The sequence below is a fragment of the Poecilia mexicana genome, unplaced genomic scaffold (genome assembly GCF_051168715.1).
Source record: "Poecilia mexicana isolate PSO_F unplaced genomic scaffold, ASM5116871v1 scaffold_12, whole genome shotgun sequence".
NCBI lineage: Eukaryota > Metazoa > Chordata > Actinopteri > Cyprinodontiformes > Poeciliidae > Poecilia > Poecilia mexicana.
This window is the reverse complement of record NW_028263381.1, coordinates 5,312,366-5,335,960: the sequence shown is the minus strand read 5'-3', so window position 1 is coordinate 5,335,960 and position 23,595 is coordinate 5,312,366. Positions and strand designations below refer to the sequence as shown.

Here is a 23,595-nt window from a genome sequence, read left to right as displayed (position 1 = left end):
TGCAGTTTTATTACAGGCCACAGTGAAATGGCAATCATGACATATTTTCAAACAGTTGTGCTGCCCTATTTGATCCAAGCGTAACGTCTGAATAAAACTGTGTATTAAGTGGTTCGTAACATGGTGTAGTCAGGGAAATTTGCTTTACGACCTTGTTTCAAAGTCCATCAAACTCCACAAGCTGAACCACTGATCGCTCATCTGAGTCTAAACATCTTGTATTGTATGCATGGCTAATGAATACATGCTCTGATTTTTTTAATGGGTGCCAAACTGAGCTCTGTGGTGGTTATCCACACTGCCGTAAAGTTTTTTTTTTTTTTTTTGTCTTTTGTTTTTTTGTACTTTAGCCACTCTGTGCTTGTAAATTACTTTAGAAAACAGGGTCCAATAAATCATTGCTAATGTAATAAACGCACACAGGGAAGCAAGTCCTTTTGCTGTGTCACAACAATCTGTCGTGGTAAATCTTTGAACCCACCCAGTGGTGACTGTACACCCTGAAGTGGACTCTGAAGAAGGGATGATCTATGTCAAGCTGCATGATCATAAAATCATGTCACTTTATTATCCTGTTGAAAACATGTCATTATTTTCTGTCGAGCAGCTGTGGTGTGAGATTTTGTGACTGTCAGTTTTTGTGAAACTTAAACTTGGTGATTTCAACGTGTTTCTAAATAATGAATATTATTTTCTCTACTGTCAGGATAAAGTTTTAGCGTAACAGACTTCAAAAATGTTTGCCGGTAAAAAAAAAAAACCCAAGCAAATAAATTGGGACCAACTTTAAGAGCTTTTCTCTTTCTGGTTAATAAATTATACAAATACAGTAAAATCCTCCATATTGTGAGATGGAGGCATTTAATTTGGGCAAAACCAAACAAAATCAACTTCTTTCTTTCTTTATGAGACATAGTATGTTTTTCTACTTTTATGTTTTGCTCAACCCAAAAATAAGTGTTAAACACCAACTTATTTTTTCCTACAGAAAAAAAAAATTAGTAACAGCTAATTTTAGGAAAAAACTCAGATTTTCTGTTGCAGAATAGATTGCTAAATATTTATTTCATTTATTTGTTCTGATCAGAGGTGGCGTCTAAGAGAGCCCAACAATGCGTGTGCTTGAGAGAGAGAGAGAGAGAGCAGTCTGAGTTACACCGCTCTAGAGTTAAATTTGTTTTTTGAAAACAAAGCCATGATGATAACAGATATATGTTGAACTGTGTTTAGCATCTTTTTGGAGCAGTTGAAGCATTTATACTGAAGAGTGGTGTTTTTGGAGTTCAGTAATATTTTGCTTAGGTATAGGGAGCATAGCCAGATTTAAAAAAAAAATTATTAATGCTTGGGACCGGTTTCGACCAATCACGGAAGGCCGAAAGTAACAGCAGCAGGAGTCACATGACAACTTTGCATAGCTTTGTTGACAGAGACAGGTTTGTGTGTTGAAAGCCGAGGCATTTCCGTTTCTTTAGTGCAGCTTTTACTTGTTTGACAACTTCTCCTGTAATTCCTTTGCTCTTTGTCCATCTGCCGCTGCCAAAGGCTTTCTCAGTAAATGAAACCGGCATCCTCATTTCACTAATACAGGTGCCAAATTACATGGGACAGAAAATGAATGATTCATAGCTCTCTTCTGATGACAGAGCTCCCACTCTGTAAATCCAGGTGGTTGAGCTACTGCTTCAGAAAAGAAATCCCGTCCATCCTGTGAATTGTCGTCACGACTGTTTCATGGTAACTTACGGTGGCTTCAGCTCCTGGGGCAAATTCCCTGCATACAAAAATTTCTAAGTAGTTACTGCCTCTGGTATCCTTGCTGATGATGAATGATGAAGACGGACCTTTCTTTGGAATATGATGGGAAAGTTTCAGTGAATTCAGTTCTGACATCTTGTTTAGCAGCATTTTTGATTAGTCAGAATATTCTTAATCAAATCAAATAAATTTTATTTGTATAGCATACTTCAGCAGCAAGGCATTTGCTAAGGCAGACCTATTTATCTACATATACATGTGACGCACAACTTGATGAAACTAATACAATCTAATAGTGGGTTTATGTTTCCAGCTGAAAAATTATATTTACCATGAATATTTCAGTTAAAATGTACATTTTAATGGACTTTTGAATAGTACAGTACAATTACAACACATTAAAACACAATTATTACAGTTTGAAGGCTGTTTGAAACCGTGTTTAATGATCAGGTCCGAAGAGGAGGCAATTAGGAGAAATCTTCTTTTCAACCTTCCTCAGGATGGAAGCAGGGAAATTGCTGTGATGTCTGCATGGATGCATAGCTCTGACCTGAATATGTCTGACCTGGTTATTGAATCTTGGCAAATCGTATCGCTCTCCCTCGGTTTGCTTCGCCCTCATAGAAGAAGAAGAACAAACAAGCAACTGTGGTAGATTGCTGGTCCAGGTCTTCATTTATGGCTGGAGCATCCTCTTTTAAACATGTTCACTGAGGAGAGTTATTTTTAAGAAGTTTTTTAAAAATATACTATGTTGCTATTGTCTTTATCTAGTGTACCATTGTTTCGCTGCTTCTTTCTTTCTTGGGCAGCTATGGGGCTGACCTAGATCGTTAGATCTACCTTCAGGGCTTTATATTTTTATTGTTTTGCTTGAATGGGTTCAAAAGAGGCAACCTTCATTGTTTGTTAGCACTTGAACTCAACATTATGTGGAGTTATGCATTTCCTCTACTTGCCCCTTACCTCTACTATGCTTTATTAGAAACCCCTGTGAAGGAAATGAACATCAGGGCTTTATTACTCTATGTTGATGATGGACGCCAAGACATTCTTGTATTTTCACCCTTTTAAACTCTAAAAGAGGTGATGAAGCTGGGTTTTGTTGAGGTAGAAAATATTGTCATTTAGATGAGCCTTTCCCCTTTTTGTGGATATGCAACATGCTGTTTTACATGCATCATATGTTTGCATTGAAAGTATTTGATAAATGACTATCAGTTTGCTTTTGTTTTTTTTACCAATGTGTGGAATATCACATTTATTTTTTATTTTTGTTGTATCATCCCATTCAAAACTGGCTGTACGCACATCCTTAAGTCTTAAATTCATGTATCTACAGTTAAGGCCTTAAAAAGACTTAAATTCATTTAGAAAAGCAAGTAAGCATTAAATACGTTAATTACATGTCTTAAATTTTGTCATGGCGGAAAATTTAATTTTGTATATTCTATGTTTTTCTTTTCTCACTGGACTTTTCTATCAGTCAAAAGTTTTTATTAGCTGCTAATGTACCTTCGCTAGCTAGCTTCTTTGCGTCTATCTTGGGTAAGTGAAACTTATCGCCAGTTGGCTGGATGAATTTTGTACATTTTTGTGGAGATGCAAGTCTTAAATTCCACTCATAATTATCTTAAAAAGGTTTTAAAAAGCTGCAGAAATCTTGCATTTTATCTTGCAATGATGTTCACATAGTTACATGGTACTCGTGTGTTCCACGTTAAAATGGAAACATGACAGACTTCTGCAGAAGCCACCAGCTCCTAAGGCGGTCCTTTCCTTTGAATAAAATGTTTTTGAAAAACAAACTGACTTGACCAACAGATTTTTTTTTTTAATATGTTCATATCTAATTTAGGGCTGAAACGATTCCTCGAATGATTCGAGTACCTCGATTACTAAAATTCCTCGAGGAAAATTTACCTGCCTCAAAGCTTCGTTAATTTATGTTTTATTAGTTAGCGCACCGTGTTCCGGCCGGGACTTCATTTGCGTTGCGCGGAGCTCTCACTTCTGCCTCTGAGTTGTTGACAAAAGCTAAGTCTCAGCGGCATAAAGTCCAATCTTCAAGATTGGCCCGTGGGGATTTTGTTGATTGATGATAATGCCCGACTTTTTATCGTTTTTGGGGAACCAATAAGCATCCTTAAAATGACTGGGGGAATGCCTGGAGTACGGCAGCATTTCTCCTCCGGGGCTGCTGGTTGAAAGCGAACGGCGGGAAGAGCGCTGAGGCGAGCGGATAGACTGAACAGGGCGGGCGGCTGAGTAGCTGATGCTTACCGTGTAAATGTAGCTTTACCGACGAACCGCACAATAAATTTCATATCCCGGTCTGAAGAAACGGGTGGCGGAGCGCATCGTACATGGCTGGTAGATGAGTTTCTGAGTGTGACCAGTGAAGGTGTCATCCCGTATTGCTTCCCCCCGTGTTCGTCCCCCGATCTAACGGTTTGTCAGTCCGCTGGTCTATTTCCTCCCCTCCACCCCATGTTCGTTCATTCGCCCTCTCCTCCCACTCCAGGCGGCATTTCCCGTATTTTCAAACCCAAAGCGTGACAGGTTAGGTGGCAAGGTGAGTTTAATTAATCTATTAAACTCACTGAAGATGAATACATAAACTAAAAGCTGGATTGTAGACATTTTTTATAAGCATATTTGTGAGCCTGCCTCTTTGTTATTAAATTCAATATAATTTCAGATTTTTCTATAACTTTTCTTCTGGTTAACTTAGAAAGTGAGATATTATTGTTACAGGTTAGTTTTCTAAACTACAAAAAAGCAACTGTTAGGGATGCTCAAATATGAAAAATTGGACTGATATTGATATCTGATAGTAACACCGGTATTATGCCAGATTTACCAATATTTCATTTTATACATTTTTTTTTATCCGATTACTCGATTAATCGTAAGAATAATCGATAGATTACTCGATTACTAAAATATTCGTTTACAACAGCCCTTAACTTAAAATCAGTCTTTCTTTGTTGTTGTTGTTTTTTATTATCTCTCTGGCTACAAACTTTGAGTCTCTGATGCTGCCGCCGCCCTGAGCAGTCCAAAAAAATCTAACCTTTACCACACACTCACAGAGGTTATGCAACATCTTGTCGAAGCAACCTGATGTGAACTGGCTTCTTCTGTTTTTTAATGCATATTTTCTTTGTGACAAACGGAGACTGGTTATAGCTTTCTGCATTTTTTGATGGGAAAAGTAGCACGACAAAACATATTGGATGAACTCGCTTTGCTATTTCAAAGTCAGCCAGTATAGATGGTGCAACATTATGCAAATATTTAGGCAAGCTCTGTCAGCAGTCAGTGGACCTGTTCATCCTGTTGCAGCTTTCTCTGCGTCCTCAACTGTTTTTAAACCAAATGACTGAACTCCGGCTGTCGCTCATGGACTCCACTGTGAAAAGGTAAATGTGGTCGAAAACAATGTTTTACTTATGCTAGCTAGTTTTTCCCTCCAGCTCTGCCTACGTCACTGTTCTTTTAAAGCGATTGGTACATTTCGAATTATAAAATTTCTTGACGTCCTTCGCTTCAATCGAGATTCGGCATTGGCTGACAGCTGCGGTGAGCTCATCTCACAGGATATTGTCTTGTTGCACATTTCAGCAGCTCTGCCGTCTGTCTTTATGTAGCCAGGAAGTGGCTTTCAGAATCTCAAGCAGGTAGTTCATGAGAGTCTGCGGTCTATCGAGAAGCATGCATTATCCACCTGGCAGATACACGTCTTAGGAAGCTGTTTTCATGTGGTTGCTAATGGCAACCAGTTTGTTTTTCTTGTTGTCTAGCTTTATGGTTGAGTAAGCGTTAGACTTCTGCATCTAGGGCCTGTGGCGGTGTACGGGTTCTGGCTGTGACTTTTGTATTAATGGGTTTATGGAAAATTAATAAAATTATGTTTATTATCATTTTATGTCAGCCCCTGTGTTTGTTATGCTGTGTTGGTTTAAGCGTCACAACCGTTTACATATTTCCCCCCCCAGGCCAACATTTCAAGACGGGGTGAAATACAGGAGCAACGATTAGCCGCTCGAGCAAAAGCCCAGAACATAAACATGCTTATTGATGATCTCGATGTGTGGTAGTGAGAACGTAACCTTTGAAGGAGGGGCTGCCTTTTGCCAAGCTTCTGTCAGTCTCTGGGGGACCCGAGGCATCTCCGCAACCTTCGAGTTATGAAGGCCTGAACAAATTGGGTCAAAGTAGGTCTCCGTTCATTCTCCTCAGGCTCATCTGTGTCTTTAGATAACATGGGGAATTATTCATTGGCGTAATTATGACGGTCATCTCAAAGGGTATTAAATGAAGCCATCCCAGATTCTGAATATTTTCAGGCTTCCTTTGGAGAGTAGATATCAGAGAAAATATATCCTACACACGCAGCTACTGAATGGAAGTTGTAACGTATTCATTATATGATTTTTTCCAGTTAATGAGGATGTTATCACTTACACAGCAATTTCTTTTGCTCCAGGTATCAGATCTTGAGTTGCTGGTCCGCTGTTACTAATCTTGACATGGGTGTTTGAGACTCCAAACCGTGTTTCTTAGTATGAAGAAAGGTTTGCGTTTTTGTGAAATGTCATTATCAACATCCTGTAACGTCATGTGGACTGTGTGTCATTTATGATGCATCGTTATTGCATTTGTTGCATCATGTCACCTTCCTGTTAATTTATTGAGAATTAACATGAAGGCTTAAAAGTTATCTCTTGTTTTGTCTTTTGATATTTTTTTATTTAGAAGCTCATCTTTATCAACATAATTTAGCTTTTTTTATTTTTTAATTCCTTTAATGTCAACATAAAGGCTTGTTTCAGAAAATGACAAATAAAAATATGAAACATATAAAATACATGATTGCATAAATATTGGCCTAGTTAGCGACTGACTTCATTCAACAGAGGTCCAACCAGTTGGTGATAGCACTCTCAGAACGAGTGTAATGGAGATCAAGGCCATGTGGGAAACTCCATGGTGGAGTGGAAGAAAGTTCTTTGAAACCAACATGGAGCTTTTTGGCCACCAGAAAAGATGCCATGTTTGGCAGACACCAAACACTGCAGATCACCACAAACACATCATCCCCACTGTGAAACATGGTGGTGGCAACATCATGCAGCGGGGAAATTGGCAGCACCCAGATCTGCAAGTCTGATTGACACCTAAGGCGGTATCCTACGTGTCAAGTCAGTACTTACTAAATACTGTCTTGAAGGGGGTGAAATTTTATGTAATCACTTATTTTAAACTACATATTTTCCAAATTTGTAGAAATCAGTTTTCACTTTGATAGTTTTTATTTATTTTTTTGTAATTTAGTTAAAAAATCTACATTTTGTTCATCATTGTTTTGTAAAAGCAATAAAGAGTAAAACCCCATTAGAGGTGAATAGTTTTTGTAGGTAGAGTAGTATAATTCCCTATGCACAGTCTGAGTGCCTCCAAGTGTTCAAATGATTATATTAATCAAATAATAATAATTAGTAATCATATTAATAGAAAAAAATAAATACAACTCTTCTGACGTATTTGCCTCCTTAAGCATTCAGCATGCTGAGGTGAGAGAATCTCCTTCACCAGTGCAGACAAAGAGTCTGAAGAGAGTATTGCGAGATTAGGTAACGTCATTGTTGTGGTCAATATGAAATTTCTTTTATCCTGCTGTTACAACTGATTACCAATATTTACTGATGTCATATTTATTTCTCTACACTTTTGACACTGCATAAAAGCCACCACACATTCTGGTGACCAAGATGATGAAGTTCACAGGGTGGGTGAGGACATTGTGATGATTGAAATGGAGAGAAGAGTGAGGAAAACTTGACTCAAGCATGTCTAAAGGTCTTTAGCAGTCTGGGTTAGCTGGAGTTCACATTACTTTTGTTTGATATGCAAAAAGGCACGACAGGAGTTCAGAGTTGTGTATATCCGTTTAGTTTTTTAGTTTTTTGGGTTTTTTTTTTTTTTTTTTTTGATCTTATAACTTCCTTTTAACCTAATTTCAAGCTAACAAAACCTCATTTCAAAGACTAACCTCAAAATAAGTGAATTGCATTTAGGTTGGATCATACATGGCGTGTGTGAAGACCCAACCTTCATAAGTTCAGTTTTTAAATGTTACCTGGGTGGTGTTGAAATTATACAAATAATCATCATATTTCCTTTTACAAGTACACTACAATTTTTTATCCTATCATGAGTTGCTAAAGCATAACATCTTGACTTTATCCAATATTCAGCTTGCCTTTTACATCACCATCCGATTCCGTAAGAAGGCTTTTCTGACTTCTATAAATGGGTTTTGTTGCGAAACAAATGTATTCCACTAAGTATAGTGACATCCATTGTTGCAACACAAATATCAGTGGGCTGAAAATGTCCAGTCATTATGTAGATGATTCATTCAGAGCCGCTCCGCTCGGGAGTAGAAGATCAGGAAGATGCCGTAAAAAACAGCTCTTTGTCGCAGATCGGATTACTGACCCTCGTTTCAGCACGTTCAAAGAAAACAATCATGGTTTTGTTTTTCTAGAGTCACGTAAGACCACTGAGACCAGCGGCTCAGTGGTGAGAATGAAAGCCAAGAGGGGAAGCAAAACTGGAACTTCAGGTCCTCTCTTCTGCTGCATTCTCTGTCTGCGACATTACAGAGAGGCTCGTCTTTCTACCTGTTTCAGTTGCACTTCTAGCCATTGTTTCAGGAGGCTTTGTGTTTGAAAGCAGGTCTTTAGAGAAAGGGTCTGTGGTTATCAGCAGTTAGACGTAGGGTTAGGACCAGCGGTATTGGGAAATGAAAAAGAAAAAAGTACGAATCGCTCCGTTGCATAGATTTAATTTAACTGTGTAAATAGAAGAACATTACATTACAATTAGGAAGAAGGTGAAATGGAAAGCATAATGGCAGACTGCGGTGTGTTTTGGTTGCAGTTTTTCTGTGACTCACACGCAAGTTGTTTAGGCAACCTTCTCCGCTACCAAGACGGCTCATGTCAATGATTCTCCATGGAGTGGGCGTTTGTGGCCGGGGCAACGTGTGAAATGATGTCTCACGCTCTGCGAGCGCAGTTTGAGCTTGATGAATTCTGGCATTGTCATCCCATGTGAGACTGGTTTTAAACGGCTGGCTCATGTGATTGTTGAGGGAATGGGAAGCGACTCGCAACATCTGTTTGGGTCGGCGTAGACATGAGGAGATCCGCTGTGCTTTCCTAATGAGAGGCTCTGATTGTGTTTTAGGTAAATCAATGTTGAGTTGAGGAAAGATGAGTCTATGGTCACTGTTTTACAGGTTTTTGTCGTTTTTCAGTTGAACCTGTTAGTGTGAGGTGTGTGTTGTTAATAAAACTGACACTTAACAGGAAATCTCTGAACTATTTAAGAAGGTGTTAGTTAATGACTGGGCTTTTTAAGCAGCCTGATATTCTTCTCTTGTGAAAGTGAAACTGTTTTGCTGCGGTATCAGTTTGCTTTTTTAACATTTTTTGTTTAGTTGATTTTTTAAATGTTTTTACTGCTTTGTGCTACATGATGTACATGTCTGAGAAAGAGCAAGAATACTCTTTCGTTCCTTACCTTAGCAGAACCAAATTAGATAAAAGTTGGTGGAATTTTTGTTTGGAAATGAAGGTGGAGCTTCATGGATGCTAAAAATGTCAAACTGGTTGAATATTAACCAGCATTTTATTTCGGTTTCTGTAATTCATGTTTTCAGTAAACTTTAAATGACATGACAGGAAGTGGGTATTTTTGTATACATTCAACCAACATTGACTTGATTCAACCAACAACGTGTGGACTTCTTTTAGTGTCTCCATGGTGATGGAGAGAGCAGGGCTGGACTATATATTGATGTTTTGGAAAGATGGGGGTAAATGAACATTTATTACACATGAAGCATGTAAATTACTTTTTTGTGATGACTGATATACATTTCAGTAGAATCTTTACTCCTCTGCAAATAACTTTCTGGAAGCTTAAGTTTCCTAAACGCATCAGCCCTTCTCCCACCCAGGAAATTGAGCGCCCAGTCTGCTCCTGGTGAGCGGCAGCAGAACAACTTAAACAGTCCTACAAGAATTTGAGTTTGCTTTTTTTCTGTTAAACTTACATGAGTTTTCTGCTGTAGTTTATTTAATATCTTTAAAAAGGGAGAAAATTTGTAAAAAAAAAAACAAAAAAAAAAACTGGAGTCTACACAATGCTGAAGCTGAGAGTGACATCAAGGCATCAGCTGGTAATTAAGGAACAGAGTAGATCTTTAGTTTCATCAAGAGGAGTCAATAGACCTCCAAGTCCGATGATGAAATCAGTATTTATCTCGCCAGTGAAATGGTGAATAAATAGGCCTCTCCGTAACACTGACTATTCTGATCTCTGTTGCTTTAAATACTATTTAATTTCTTATCCATATAAAACAGAAACCTGTCAACAATTCTTGCTCTAATGTAATGAAGTCGATTTAAAAGGCCGCTCTTCTAAACTCCACTCACAGAAAGTTGATCTGAGCTCTACAGGAGATCCTTCCTTTGATTATTATGAGGCCACTGCAAATGGAAACCACATTAAGATGCTTCAAAGTTACTTTTACAGGAGAGTGGTACCTCATTTTACTGAGATGGAGTAGTAATGATATACTAACAATAGAGTTAGTATATTCATTCATTATTGAGTGAAGAATAAAGTTTGTTGTAAAGCATCCAGTTCAAAAGGTCAGTCAAAGCTGCATTTCAGAATGAGATAAAAAGCTCGCTGGCTCTCTACCTATATCAAGGAAGTGTTTTTTTCTTCTTCTTCTTTCCTCTTCCGTCTCAGGCAGCTCTAACCCTGTTAGCTCCTGTGAGCTGCCATGTCCCTCCCCCCCCTCTCCCTGCTGTGCATTGTTTGGATTGCCGTAATCTCTGATGTAAATTTGCAGCTGCGGCTAAGCAATCCTGTAACAGGCCGCTGCAATCTGGATGAAAAGCTGTTCTCGTAAAGCAGGAGCTAGCTCGTACTAATCACATTCTGCCATATCAACCAGAGGGGTTCCTATAAATAACACAAGCTGTTCGCCGCCATCAAAAGCTGCGTTTGTTTCCGCTTAACCCCCCGACGCACTCGGTGACACTCTTGTAACTTCCCCGCCTCAGTCGGCTTTGATCGGCGATTCGGATTGGTAAAAATCTCCAGATAAAATGCAAATTTTATCCCAATGTATTTAATTGACCTGTGATCATAAGAATGCATGCATCAACTTTTTCTCTTAAATAATTAGTTATTTGTAGAGCTTTTTTTATTTACCAGTGTAGCACAGAGTATTGCATAGGAAAATTTTTGCTAAATGTATTAGTCAGAAAAAACACTTGGAAAGACTGCAGTGGAAACACAGGAAGTAGAAAAATGAATAAAATTATAAAACGCAAACCAAATAAATATGGAGCAAATAATTGTGACAATGATTAAGGCAACAATAATATTGATGATGTTGAAACAAGTGAATTAGTAATAACTAACAAATAGATTAGAAAGCATCAAGTTGTAAAGAATTATAAATAAGTAATAGTTTATACTTAAAGGGGCAGTATTATGTGGAATCAACTTTTGTTAGCTTAACATTGTGTTATAATGTTGCTCCCTCATCAAAAACACGCCTTGATTCTTTCATGCATGTTTGAAAAATCCTTTACTCTCCCATGGCAACCATTCAGCTGTGCAAAACGCCTGCATGGTGCTTGCTCCACCCTCGAGGCGCAGCTCCTCATGCAGTTTCCAAGCTTTCACCTCACAGAGCAGCCCTTCGCCTCAGCTCCTCTAGACTAGCCAGCAGCAACTAGCAAACACCTGGTGGAACTGAGCATCTGCTGAGCTCATTTTGAGCTTCTTAGTGCAATGTTGGCAAAAATGTTGTTAAACTGTTAATGGAGGAGCAATGTTGTGATGGCTTCCTGAAGCTGGAGTTTGAGGAAGAGAAGGAAGGCATCAGATTACAAAGTCAAATTTCTTTTAAGGCATATTTGATTTACTTAGTATTTTTATAACAGCTGAAGGTAACGTAGTTACTTAATTGTGCTGTGAAATGGTACAAGTTCAACTAAACCGAGACTGAATCAACAAATTGTTAGTTTGCATAAAAACTTTCAGCTGCCTACACGTTTTTATGAAAACTGTTTCCAAAGCTAAGGACATGCACAGTGGACCCCAGCCTATTTGTTAAGTTTTTTGCAAGTTCCCATATTTGTGGATTTTTTTTTCACCTACTATTTCTAAAATATTTGAAAGGGAATGAAGCTTGGGAAGCTGAAATACTTATCCACAATGCTCCTCGACACGCTGTTTGCTGGCCTTTGCAAAACAGCCAAACCAGGAGCAATAAGTTCTAAAAAAAAAAAAAAAACGTTAGTAAGTCCTCAATTATATTAATATTCTCTTTACCACTGATGGCAAATAATTGTGACAGTGATTAATTAAGGCAACAGAAATATTTATGATGTTGAAACAAATCGATCTTTGGATGAAAAAGACCAAAGATGTTCTGCAGACGTGCAAAGACAGTTTCCAGTGTGTCTTCATGCATTTTAGGATTTGTATGGTGTTTGAGTTATTAAACTGGGCATTTCTAAGCAGTTTTAGAGGGGGCTCAAGTATTCAGACTCTGTCTAGTGAGTTCTTGTGGTCTAGAGACCCTAGCGAATATCCCAGTCCGCTGTAGTCGCTTACAAAACTAATAAAAGGACCTTAATATCTTGTCTGTTTGCCTAGTTACCTCTCAATAACGGTTTTCATACACAGCAAGTTCAACTCTGCAAGTGTTGTTTAAGGCTTTAGCCTATTCTGCCCTAGATTATAGTCTCTATAGCAACAGCCGTGACCCAGGAGGCACTTGAGTTACACGGAGACGGGGTTGTAAGAGGAAAGTGGTTTCCTGGCTGTGAGTGAGAGAGTAAATGGTATTCTGTGACTGCTCTGCCCTCTGGACGCTTTTATTCTCTGCTGCACAGAGGAAGCCACAAAGTTCACTGCCAGGCTGCAGAGTCACATGGCCGCAGTTCTCGCATTCCCACACATTTTTAAAATTTCTCAATTAATGCGGCCACTGTTTGTGAAAGTTCACACTGTGACTCTTAAATTTTTCTCCTTTTTTTTTGTACCAGTCTCTCTGCTATCAGGCATTTACCAGCACGATGATGATTTTTTTTTTTTGCTTAAAGAAGTAGGCTAAGAAGGAATATCTCTGCTGAGAGCTTAACATGGCTGGAGTCTGTGTAGCATGTCTTGAATTTTCTTACCAAAGGAAGTGAAGACTCCTGATGGCGCTTGACGAGCATTCGGTGATCATTCCAGAAACATGTAGGTCAGTGGATAAGCTTATCTGTGCTGCAGGATGCACCGCTTTCATTAGTGTGCCGCCTTCCAGATTACTTTTAGGGCTGCTTTAGGGAGCCCAACCAAAACTGACTGTCCACGTCTCCTTTAATTTAATTTTCAAAAGCTATGCTACAACAGAGAGGTAAAAAAAAGTTCACAAATATGAACATATCCATAAAGAAAGTGGAGCATGCACATAAGGCAGCCTGTATTGAAGTAATACTCAAGTTTCCCTGGTGACTCTGTTCATTAATTTTTTCAAAACTAAGAAATCTGGCCGTCGTTTGATCATTTTTTGTAAACGCACCTCAAGTTGGACAGATATGTTCTCCACATGTGGATGTGATGTGTCGTCAGCTTCCCTGCAGGTCATTTTCTTATGTTTCTGAAGTGTTTTCTTGATGTCCTTAATTGGTGTACTTGCACTTTATTTCTGCATTAAAGCTTCAATAGGAAGTTCTGAGAAACTTAACCTGAAAATGTTTGTAGAAAAGCTGTGGCATTAAGCAGTTCTGTGGCTCAACTATGAATTTAAGTTAAGAAGGAAATGATACAAATGTCTGGCAAGAACCATATTCATGTTATAACAGGTTATGATGCAAAAAATAACAAGTGATGGATCCCAGCACATCAGATTGTGCTTGCATAACTCCACCTGGTGTAACATCACAGACAAATTAGCCTGAGGCGTTGATCATTCATTTATCAACAGTGCTTTTATTTTTTGGAAGCTTTACTGTGATTGAAAACATGCAACTATAAGAAATGGGGATAACGTGCCTAAAAACTGAGTTTGCTCAATATCTTGCAAATAAATCATCATCATCACAATATCAGTGTGTATAAAATGAATACAGCAAAGGACTAGTTGGAGTGCAGTAATGGTTAGCCAACATAATCCAAGCGTCATGACCCATCCCTCTTCATGCTAATGTCATGTTTAATAAATTGTAGTCTCACACCGGACATAAATAACATTACCCAAAATGCTAACGGTCACAGATCTGAAAGAGAAGAGAGAAGAAAATCAACATGTATGGCAACTGATGCATATCATTGCAATATTTACCACTTTTATCACCGCCACAAGATTTTCTAATGTCTGCATTCCTAGTAGACAACTGCAATGTGTCTGGAGAACAGTGGCAAAGAAAGAGCAAAGTAAACACACAACTCAGCCTGTCACAATAATACATTTTACTGGACATTAAATCGTCCCAGAAATTATTGCAATAGACGATAGTATTGTTGTTTCGTGGCCACATGGCGTGCTAAAAAGTAAAACATAATTTAATGAAGCCTCGAGGCATTTTAATAATCGTCAGAGCACTCCACACTGGAACTGGAAGACATTCTGAATATCCAAAGTAAAACGCAACAACCAAAACAATAAATAAAACAGAAATAATAAAAATGAAACGCAATCAAAATCATAAATGAAATGGCCGAAATCTTTGTAAGCAAAATTACCCTTCAAAAAATATCAGAACGGAAATTATATAACTCCTTTTAACGTAATACTCAATCAATTGCAGCAGGCTAAGTACTAGCGAGGCGAAGTACCGATGTTGCATCTTTGGTGGCATCCATAAAAGTTTCCTAATTGCAGCACAACAACCCTGCGCCTCTTAATCACGCCTTGTTTGCTTTTTAACACTTTCTCCGCCGTTGGAAACCATTAAATCTGAATGAATTCCTGCGCAGGTTCTAACAGGTTCTGCTCATCTGTTCTTATCAACATTTCTAGACCTGTTCTGCTTTCCTTGCAGCTCTTTCAGCTCCACCCACTCCTCCTGACAGCTACTGTTTCTTTTTATTTTTCCCCTCCGCCATTGCTCTCTGTAGCGTACCTAACCACAGTCCACAACTGCCATCTCGCGCCACTCCTTCCTCTCTATACGACGTGCACCGTCTCTACATACGCTCACTTCTCTTTGCTCTGGATGAATGGAGCCAAGCACTCTGAGTAATCTGGTCCATCACCAGAAGGGTTGACGGAGTATTTATATACGAGCTGTCTACTTTTATGGCACAGATTGTGTGGGAGGCAGACGGCCGCCTGGTTGTGCATATCTCCGGTGGTGGGGGGACAAGTTCATGCACACTTTGGAGATGGAGGAATCGCTGACTGTTGCTCTTTTTCAGATGAGTTTTAGGGAGATTTCGAAGGCTGCTTCTGGAAAATTTCCTCATTATGTAACCAGAAAGAAACCAGTTGGATTTCCTTCAACATGACAAACGCCAGGAGAGGCAAATTAATCATGTTCCCTAAAACTCACCTTTTGGCATATCTGCACATACCAGCTGAATGCAACGTTTTGCATTTCATCGGAAACAAAAGATTTAATTTAGATTCTTTTGATAATTCTTCTTTGGTTTCGAATATAAACGCAGCCTGGCCTTTATTCAGAGGAAGACCATCGCCACGTTCCGGCTCGGCGGGACTGTGAAGATTCACGGTGAATGAAGTGCGCTGAGATTATGTGTTGTGGCAGCACTCAGATTAAGATGAGGGGGAGGAAAAGTCACATTCTGTGCAAGCTCCAGTGAACAAAGCCTCTGTTGACCAGCGCGCATTCCATGTTGGGCACTGTACTTAGTGAAAACCGTGGCGCTGACCCCAGATTCGAGCAATAACAATATACGCTAACATTTCTCTACAACGTCCCTTTTGTCTGACTTTTCATTGAGCGACTTGAGGCGTCTTTGTTTTATTCATACTGCAGTAAGAAAAGTGTTTTCAGCGAGCAGCAGCTACATAATGGCTAACGCTTTACATACGTTTTATGAGCTACAACCTGAACGTTGGAAAATATGCAGTCATAGACAGTAAAGGGAAAAAAAGGTCTTAAAACAACAATATTATCATTTATGTCAATAATTATTGGGATAACTTATCCTGCAAAATTGATCTTGACAGGCCTATTTATCAATTAATCGCTTGATGAATTAAAGCAAGCTTGCTTGATTTATTGTTTTTCTCTTTCTACTAACAACTGGATGATAAGCCTTCAGTCTGGCCCTTCATAACTAGACTTTATAATTCATCTTATTGTTGTTTTTATTTTATTTATTTTGGGTATTTTAAATGTTTAAATGTTTTTACAATTTAAAGTTTATTGACCCTTTAATAACAATGTGTTCTTGCATTTTTATGCCATTACCATTATATTATTGTTGTCTCTAAGCAACAATATTATCGTTTATCGCAATAACGTCTGGAACAATTTATCGTCCAGCAAAATTTGTTATCCTGACGGGCGTATTGTCACCACATGGTCGACTAGTGGAATGAGGCCTTTTCTCCACAAGATAAAGAGAACTAAAAGTAACTCTCTTTATCATAGAACTATAATAAAGACACATTTTGTATACAAAGTTACAAAATGTGTCTATTTAAATACATTTTATAACTTTCTACAAAATGTATTTAAGTAGATATGCATAGTTTGTCCTCTTTGCTTGTGTAAATAAGGTAATTTGACACTTTCAGTGTTCATTAAAAAAAGAAATCTCAGTGTTTGTTTATTTATTTTTTTACTCTTTTGCACATTGACGGTGTTGCCAGCTCCTCTGCTGTGGGAAGTCCGGTTTTCCACAGCAACGTTAACGCTGGGCAGGATAAGAAGAAACGAGTCGCAGGAAACGTTCCAGGAAATGCATGTTTACCATAAATCAGCCAGTCATGCTCTGAGGCGACCAAAGAGTAAATATAGACAAAGGTCCCAGAGCTATACCTAACAGTACACAAACAGCTTAATGCTGCCCAGAAGTGATCCGCCGCATTCACTTCTGTTTTATATTTATATGTTACAAGTATCGTAGCATCAAATGTTTGAATTAAAGCCTTAAGAAAAGTAATCCACCGTTTTCTTTACGGTGTTGAAGCTTTACGTTGAACTTTTGTCATCAAGATAAAAGATGAAATCCTACACAGCTACGTTTTGAAACTACATATTCTCTCACTACACACACGGACACAAAATTACCCCCGAATTACCGCAACAATTAATTGTAATTCTCTCCCCCTCCAGCCCGTGACGATGTCCAAGCGGAGCTTCTTTGTTCGGCTGGTGCCGTGCCGGTGCTTGCGGGGTGAGGAGGAGGTGGTGACATCTCTGGACTACTCCCACTGCAGCCTGGAGACGGTTCCTAAGGAGATCTTCAGCTTCGAGAAGACGCTACAGGAGCTCTACCTCGATGCCAACCAGATTGAGGAACTGCCTAAAGTACGACATTTTTGAACGTTTCTGAAAAGCTGGTTCACAACGCAAGATAGAGTTTGCGCTGTTGATAAACCTGCAAGTTTTTAATGGGATATGATGGAAGCAGTGATAACGTTAGAACATTTAAGTCATCAATCTTTCCTCTCGACGTTTAAATTAAACATCTTTAACGTGATGTTAGAAATGTTCTTAACTTGCTCTTCTTCTTCTCTCCTCCTCCAGCAACTGTTTAACTGCCAGTTACTCAACCTGCTGAGCATGCCAGATAATGACGTAACGGTGTTGCCCGCAGCGATCGCAAATCTGGTTAACCTCAGGGAGCTTGATGTCAGCAAAAACAGTAAGCAAAAAGAAAGAAGAAAAAAATTGTATTCTCCATCGACCTTTGCTTTCTTCTTAAAAATTGAGCAGACGTAAGAACTGCTTTTGAAGCACAGGTGAAACAGACCGCACACAGCTCAGGTCTCAGATTAGCTAAAACTGACCATCAGCAGCCCGGGGTTGCTAAAACGGGCATTTATCTTTTCTTTGAAAAAAATCCTCTCCTAATTGCTGCTTTTTTTGGATCACACCCTGGAGACTCAGAGGGGAAAAAGGGCACAACAAGTTTTGTTCAATAAATGGCGTCACAGTGCGATGTCTCAAAACAAAGATGGCTGAACAAGTCCACACTTGCTGTCTTGTTTCTCAATGATGCTGGGATGAAACAACTGTCATTCCTTTGTTATAAGGGTTCGTACTGAGATTTCTATTCTGAATGTTCGGCTTATTTTTTAAAGGGGACAATATTAAATAAAATCAACTTTTTTGAGCTTTATGTCATGCTATGATGTTGTTCTCTCATCAGAAACATTCCTGGAGTGTCGTTTTGATTTTTTTTATCCATCCATTAATTTCCCATGGCAACTATGCAGCTGTCCTGTGAGGGACCTAACACCACATTCAAGGACAAAACTCCTCCTGTGAGCTTCCACAGAACTCCCTTCACTCATGACTCTCATACTCAACTCCTTCAGACTAGCCAGCAGCAATTAGCAAACACCTGGTGGAACTCTCTCAGTGAAACGTTGGCAAAAATGTTTTAAAGGGTTAATTCAGGAGCCATGTTGTGCTGACTTCCTGAAAATGGAGTTTCAGAAATAACAGTAGTTTTTAAAGAGACAGAGGCCCAATTTCAAGGCGTAAAATCAACAAGCAAAATTTCATTTAAGTCATATTTGATACATATCACATTTTTATAAAACTGAAGGTAACAGAGGTACCTGATCGTGCTATAAGATGATTCTGTGTGACTGGAGATCACATAATGCTACCCATTGAAGCAGTTTGATAAAGTTGTGAAACTGGCAGTGTTGGAGATTTGCCTATTTTGTCACGGTAAAAACTTCCTACTTTTATGCAACTTGATATTATGTGACAGAGCAACACAAAGTACTGTGTTATTGTGGCGGAGCAAAAATGATACTGGGCCTTAACGGATTAGAAAAATTTGTGTGTGCTTTCCCAGCCAGCCACTCTAAGTTGGTGCTCGTGTTTTAGAAGTGCATCTCTGCTAGCTTTGCACATCTGGACCTTTTTTTTTGCTCGTCCTTTGGAAAATCACTCAATTCACATTGGATGAAAAGTGATTCTAAACAAAAACAAGATTTGCGTCAATTGGATTTAGGTCATACATCGGATCACCCATGTTTAGGATTATTGGCCTGCAGGAAGGTAAAATTCTGGTCTAGTGTTTGGAAAATTGGCCAGAAAGTTCCTTCCTGCCCTCCTCTGACGAGCTTCAGTCCCGTGCCCCTTATTATGGTTTGTGTCGAATAACAAACATGGCTGCCTTTTAGCAGTAGCTTTCCTCTTGTCACTCTTCCATAGAGGTGTGTGTTTAGTGTGACTAATAGCTGTTGTGTCAAGAGATTCTCCCACCTGAACAGCAGCACATTTTATTTGAGCATCAGAGTTGAGTGTAGCTGAAAAGGAGAGCCGTTCAAACTTCTAAGGTTTTTTATTCATTAAATAAAGTAAAAACTGAATTATTTTCATTTTTATTACCAAATGTATGCCTTATTTTGACATAGCTGAGTTTAATGCAGTCTTAATCGGTGTCAAATTATAGTCTGATCGAAGAAAAAGTCACATTTTCCGTCATACATATGCGCAAAAGGTGTAAAAATTTTTGTAAATATTTCAAAATTAGCTCCACAAAATCAGTGATTTTGATTGCAAAAAAAATCTCATAACCAATCATAAAATCCTATAGGGGCTGATTAATGTGAAAACATGTTCAACATTTCATTGTCAGAAATATTTATTGAATGCAGACAGCAATTTATTGATATTTTAATGGGTTTTATCAATACGTTCTGACACAGACAGCCTTTAAGAGCATTCATGATCTTCACGACCCAAAATGAAAATGAGTTTGACACCCTTTTATATAAACAACCTTATCAAACAGTCTTGCTGTAACTGCGTCAGTCCTTAAACATTTAACTTAAAATAAATGAGTGCAGAGGCAGCCGAGAACAAACACGGTTTTGGATCTTACCGCCCGTTTTTCTTTTTTTTTTCTTTTTTTCATGAACCAGAGCTGCTTGAATCATGTTTACATTAAAAACAGCTTCTCCTTGAACACAAACACTTCAGCCTAAGTGTTGTAGACACAAAAGAAAGTAGAGGAAATAAACCCAGGGCTTGATCACGTTCTCTTGTAGTTTAAACATTGTTTTGGTGAGAACTTGCAGACTGACATTCAGTGGCGTTTTTTTTTTTTTTTTTTTCTATTTTCTTTTTTTCCCCTTCTTTTATGTCCCAGCTCTTCCTCTCTCTTTGGTTAAGAAAAATTGTTTAAGATGTAACTTTTTTTAATCGTCTGTGTTTATAAAGTGCTCGTAAAATGAAACAATGCAAACACTACTGTGAAATGGCTTTTTTTTTTATGGGGCGTGGAAACACATTTTTGCAGTTTTAAGTGACTGATTTTTATTTTTATTTATTTTTTTAATCATTTCCTTCAAGGTATCCAAGAGTTCCCAGAAAACATCAAGAACTGCAAAGTCCTTACTGTTGTAGAAGCCAGTGTGAACCCTATTTCCAAGTGAGTGCACATTCCCATCATTTAATGCAACCTCCAAGTGCCTTACATTTTACTAGGATGTCCAACTTCCAGGTATTCTGATTCTGACGAACCTTCTGAGAGGCTTTTTGTGCTTTAATGCACTCTGCTGCTGTGTTTTTTTACCAGGCTCCCAGAGGGTTTCACTCAGCTCATCAGTCTGACGCAGCTCTATGTGAATGATGCCTTCCTTGAGTTTTTACCAGCCTCGTTTGGCAGGTCGGTTTGCTTTCCAGTCTGTATTGCAGAGCAATTTGTAAACACAAGAAACTTAAGTAAAAACTGTCTTTTGTTTCTGTTGGCTTTTATTTTAAATCCATCTCCTGTGTAAAGTAAAAAATTATTCTTTTACCAACATTTTGAATAAAATTTTCTGCAAATTTCTTAAAATTATCAGTCAAATTTTATATGAATAGCACATTTCAGTAACAAGGCATTTCAAAGTGCTTCATATCATAAAACGCAGTCATGCAACATAGGATGAACAATTGAAACACTACATTTAGTCAAGTCAAATTCTTAATTGATTATTTTTCAAGAGCATCACTAAACAATTAGCACAATTTGCATGGATATTTTTGACTATAAATTGCATATGTGCAAAGGAGGGTTAGACTTGGATTTACATATAAAAAACAGGGTAAATATAAAGGAAGACTACTTTTACAGTGTAAATAATTAGCAGCATCAATAACGGATTTTTCTTTTCGGAGGCAGATTGTTGTTTTTAATTTACATTTTCTGTGATCTTTAACGACTAAACCTGGCTGTCGTCTCAAATATGACCCAGTTCCCCTGGTAACCAATGTCACCAGCTGGTATTGTAGACAAATTGAATAAATTGGGATAGTATTGAAAGGCCTGTTTTGTTTTAGGAAACGCATTATATAGATGGATTAAACACAAATGGATGTTGGAGAGACTTTATTTCTGTTATGACAGTTTTCCATTTACAGCTAAAAAACCCCAATGACATTTCACATTAGAATATCACATCAAACCTCTAAAAAAGCACATTTAATACAGAAATATGGGCTTCATAAAAAGTATGTTTAAAGGCTATTTTCAAAAGACACTTTTAATCTGACAAACGGCACTCATCAGGATGTTTTGTCTAATTTCTTGAATATGACTATTTCAATATACTCAAAACATGTCAACGTGACTTTTGGCATACTGAGCTAATTCTCACTGTGTTGTCATTTTATTGACCTCTTTTGATCTTCCCTCCTTCTAAAAATGATCTCATAAATAGTCATCCTCTAAAATAGATAAATGTTACTCCTCAGTTTCTGAGCCAAGTTCTCCTTTCTTGTCTAAATTTGGTCACTTCTTGCATAAGAATAAACAAGATTGCAGTAACTGAGGACATCAAGAACAGTCCACAAGCTAACGGATTAATCTATATTTAATTCATTACAAATTTAACTAAACTTTACTTCTGCCATGAAAGTTATGACTTTAAAACATATAATTGTTGGGCTTTTTTTGTTTGTGGTGGATATGGGCTTCTTCTTCTTGTTTTTTTGTTTTTAAGTTTTACAATATTTGATTTTATTTTTTTTTAATAACTGCATTTCTAGTCAGACTTTGGAGCATTTTATTGAACTTTGAACTTGTCTGGTGAGTCAGGAGCCTAGCAGTGACTGGTTGACCCGTCACTGCTTTGGTCTTTTTGACAAAAATGTATCTCAATCCCTCCTTGAGGTGGAAAATGAAACAGATTTGAGTCGTCTTCTTACGGTCACAACTTGCACACTAAAGAGTGTTGGTGTTTCTCCAACTGGGACTGCTTATATGTGTATCATATTCACAGATCAGAAAATACATAAAGTTTTCTATCAATTAGTGACTGAGGCTTCCAGTATGTCTCACTGACGTTCTATGAATTATTTCTGAAGTATTTTGAAAGAAAAAGGGATCATTTTAAAATTCATCTGGCAAAACTTTAAATAAGCTATTAAAAATCCAAAATGCTTATTTGAAATAATATGGTTACTTTGATTAAAACAACCACTTAGAGAAATGTACTTGCATGATACAATCTACTGTGAAAGCTGGGTGTTATGTAAAAGCGTCATCCTTACATCACGGCGAGGTCGAATGAGGTGTTTTGTAATTACATGACACTTACCAGCTCTGTGCATCACATCCTGAGATGTACTTTTATTGTTTTGTGTCGCTTTTTATTTACTTTTTCCAATCGCATCTCGACTTTAATGAGACACAGACAGCTGCACCCTAAGCTCAAAGGTTGTAACGTTTTTGGAGAAAAATTTGACTCCGACTCTCTTTCTGGTTGCAGGCTGACGAAGCTGCAGATCCTGGAGTTGAGGGAGAACCAGTTAAAGATGCTGCCAAAGTAGGTGGTTTGTCATCCAACAAACATCCAAAGCATTTTCCTGTAAAGTTATCCATCTTCCATATATAATGCTGGTCTTTATCACTGCCTCTTGGTCCTCTAATACATCTCTGTTTTGTACTTCACCCAGCCTCCTTTTTTTTTATTTCCACACCTCTGCCTGTATTGAATTCCACTGTGTTACATAAAGGCCCCCCCCAGCTCCCTCATTTGGCCACTTGCTGTGACAGGTTTTATAATCCCCAGCTAACTCACAGGGGTGAGGATTATTTCACCATTTTCACAGGGGGTGGTAGGTGGTGGTGATGGAGGAGGGGACTGAATGTCCCACAAATATTAGCGAAGGCTCCCATTGCTTTTCACCAAAGTTAGATTCTTTTTTTCCTTCCTTTTCTCACTCGCTCTCTCTTTCATGCTTCACTTACCGCATCATTTCATGCCCTTCCCATTTCCTCTGCAAAATTGTGCTTCCCTACTTTCCTTTAAGTTCTTCCTTCCTCTGGCAGAGTTTCCTTTTGTTCTCATGCTCACTGTTGTCAGTGACTGACGGGCCGGGCCAATGCTTGCGGTGTGGCTCGTCAGCGGACCGTCTTTTTTTTTTCTCTCTTTCTTTTTTTTTGCTGTGTTTATGTGACACAGGACAGACCTGTTAGGAGCTGGAGGCCCGACAAAAGAAAAGGACTAATGATCGGGAAGGTTGCCAGAGCAACACGCAAGCACGTCGCAGATGTAAACACACGTGCGCGCTCACAAAGGGCAGAAGTCTTTCT

The 23,595-nt window shown here is 38.4% G+C and overlaps 1 protein-coding gene across 5 annotated transcripts in view; it reads left to right on the top strand.

Annotated features, from left to right (window-relative positions):
• erbin (erbb2 interacting protein) overlaps positions 1-23,595 on the top strand; it is a 61,001-nt gene that overhangs the window by 10,666 nt on the left and 26,740 nt on the right. For 4 of the 5 annotated variants that reach the window (XM_088010804.1, XM_088010801.1, XM_088010803.1 and 1 more), the window contains 5 exons: positions 17,163-17,357; positions 17,577-17,694; positions 20,367-20,445; positions 20,593-20,682; positions 22,769-22,825. In XM_088010804.1, coding sequence (XP_087866930.1) covers positions 17,172-17,357; positions 17,577-17,694; positions 20,367-20,445; positions 20,593-20,682; positions 22,769-22,825 — 530 coding nt within the window. In that variant the 5' untranslated portion in view covers positions 17,163-17,171. Of the gene's footprint in view, positions 1-4,721; positions 5,187-17,162; positions 17,358-17,576; positions 17,695-20,366; positions 20,446-20,592; positions 20,683-22,768; positions 22,826-23,595 lie in introns of those variants that run through there. The other variant, XM_088010802.1, reaches the window with a different exon arrangement.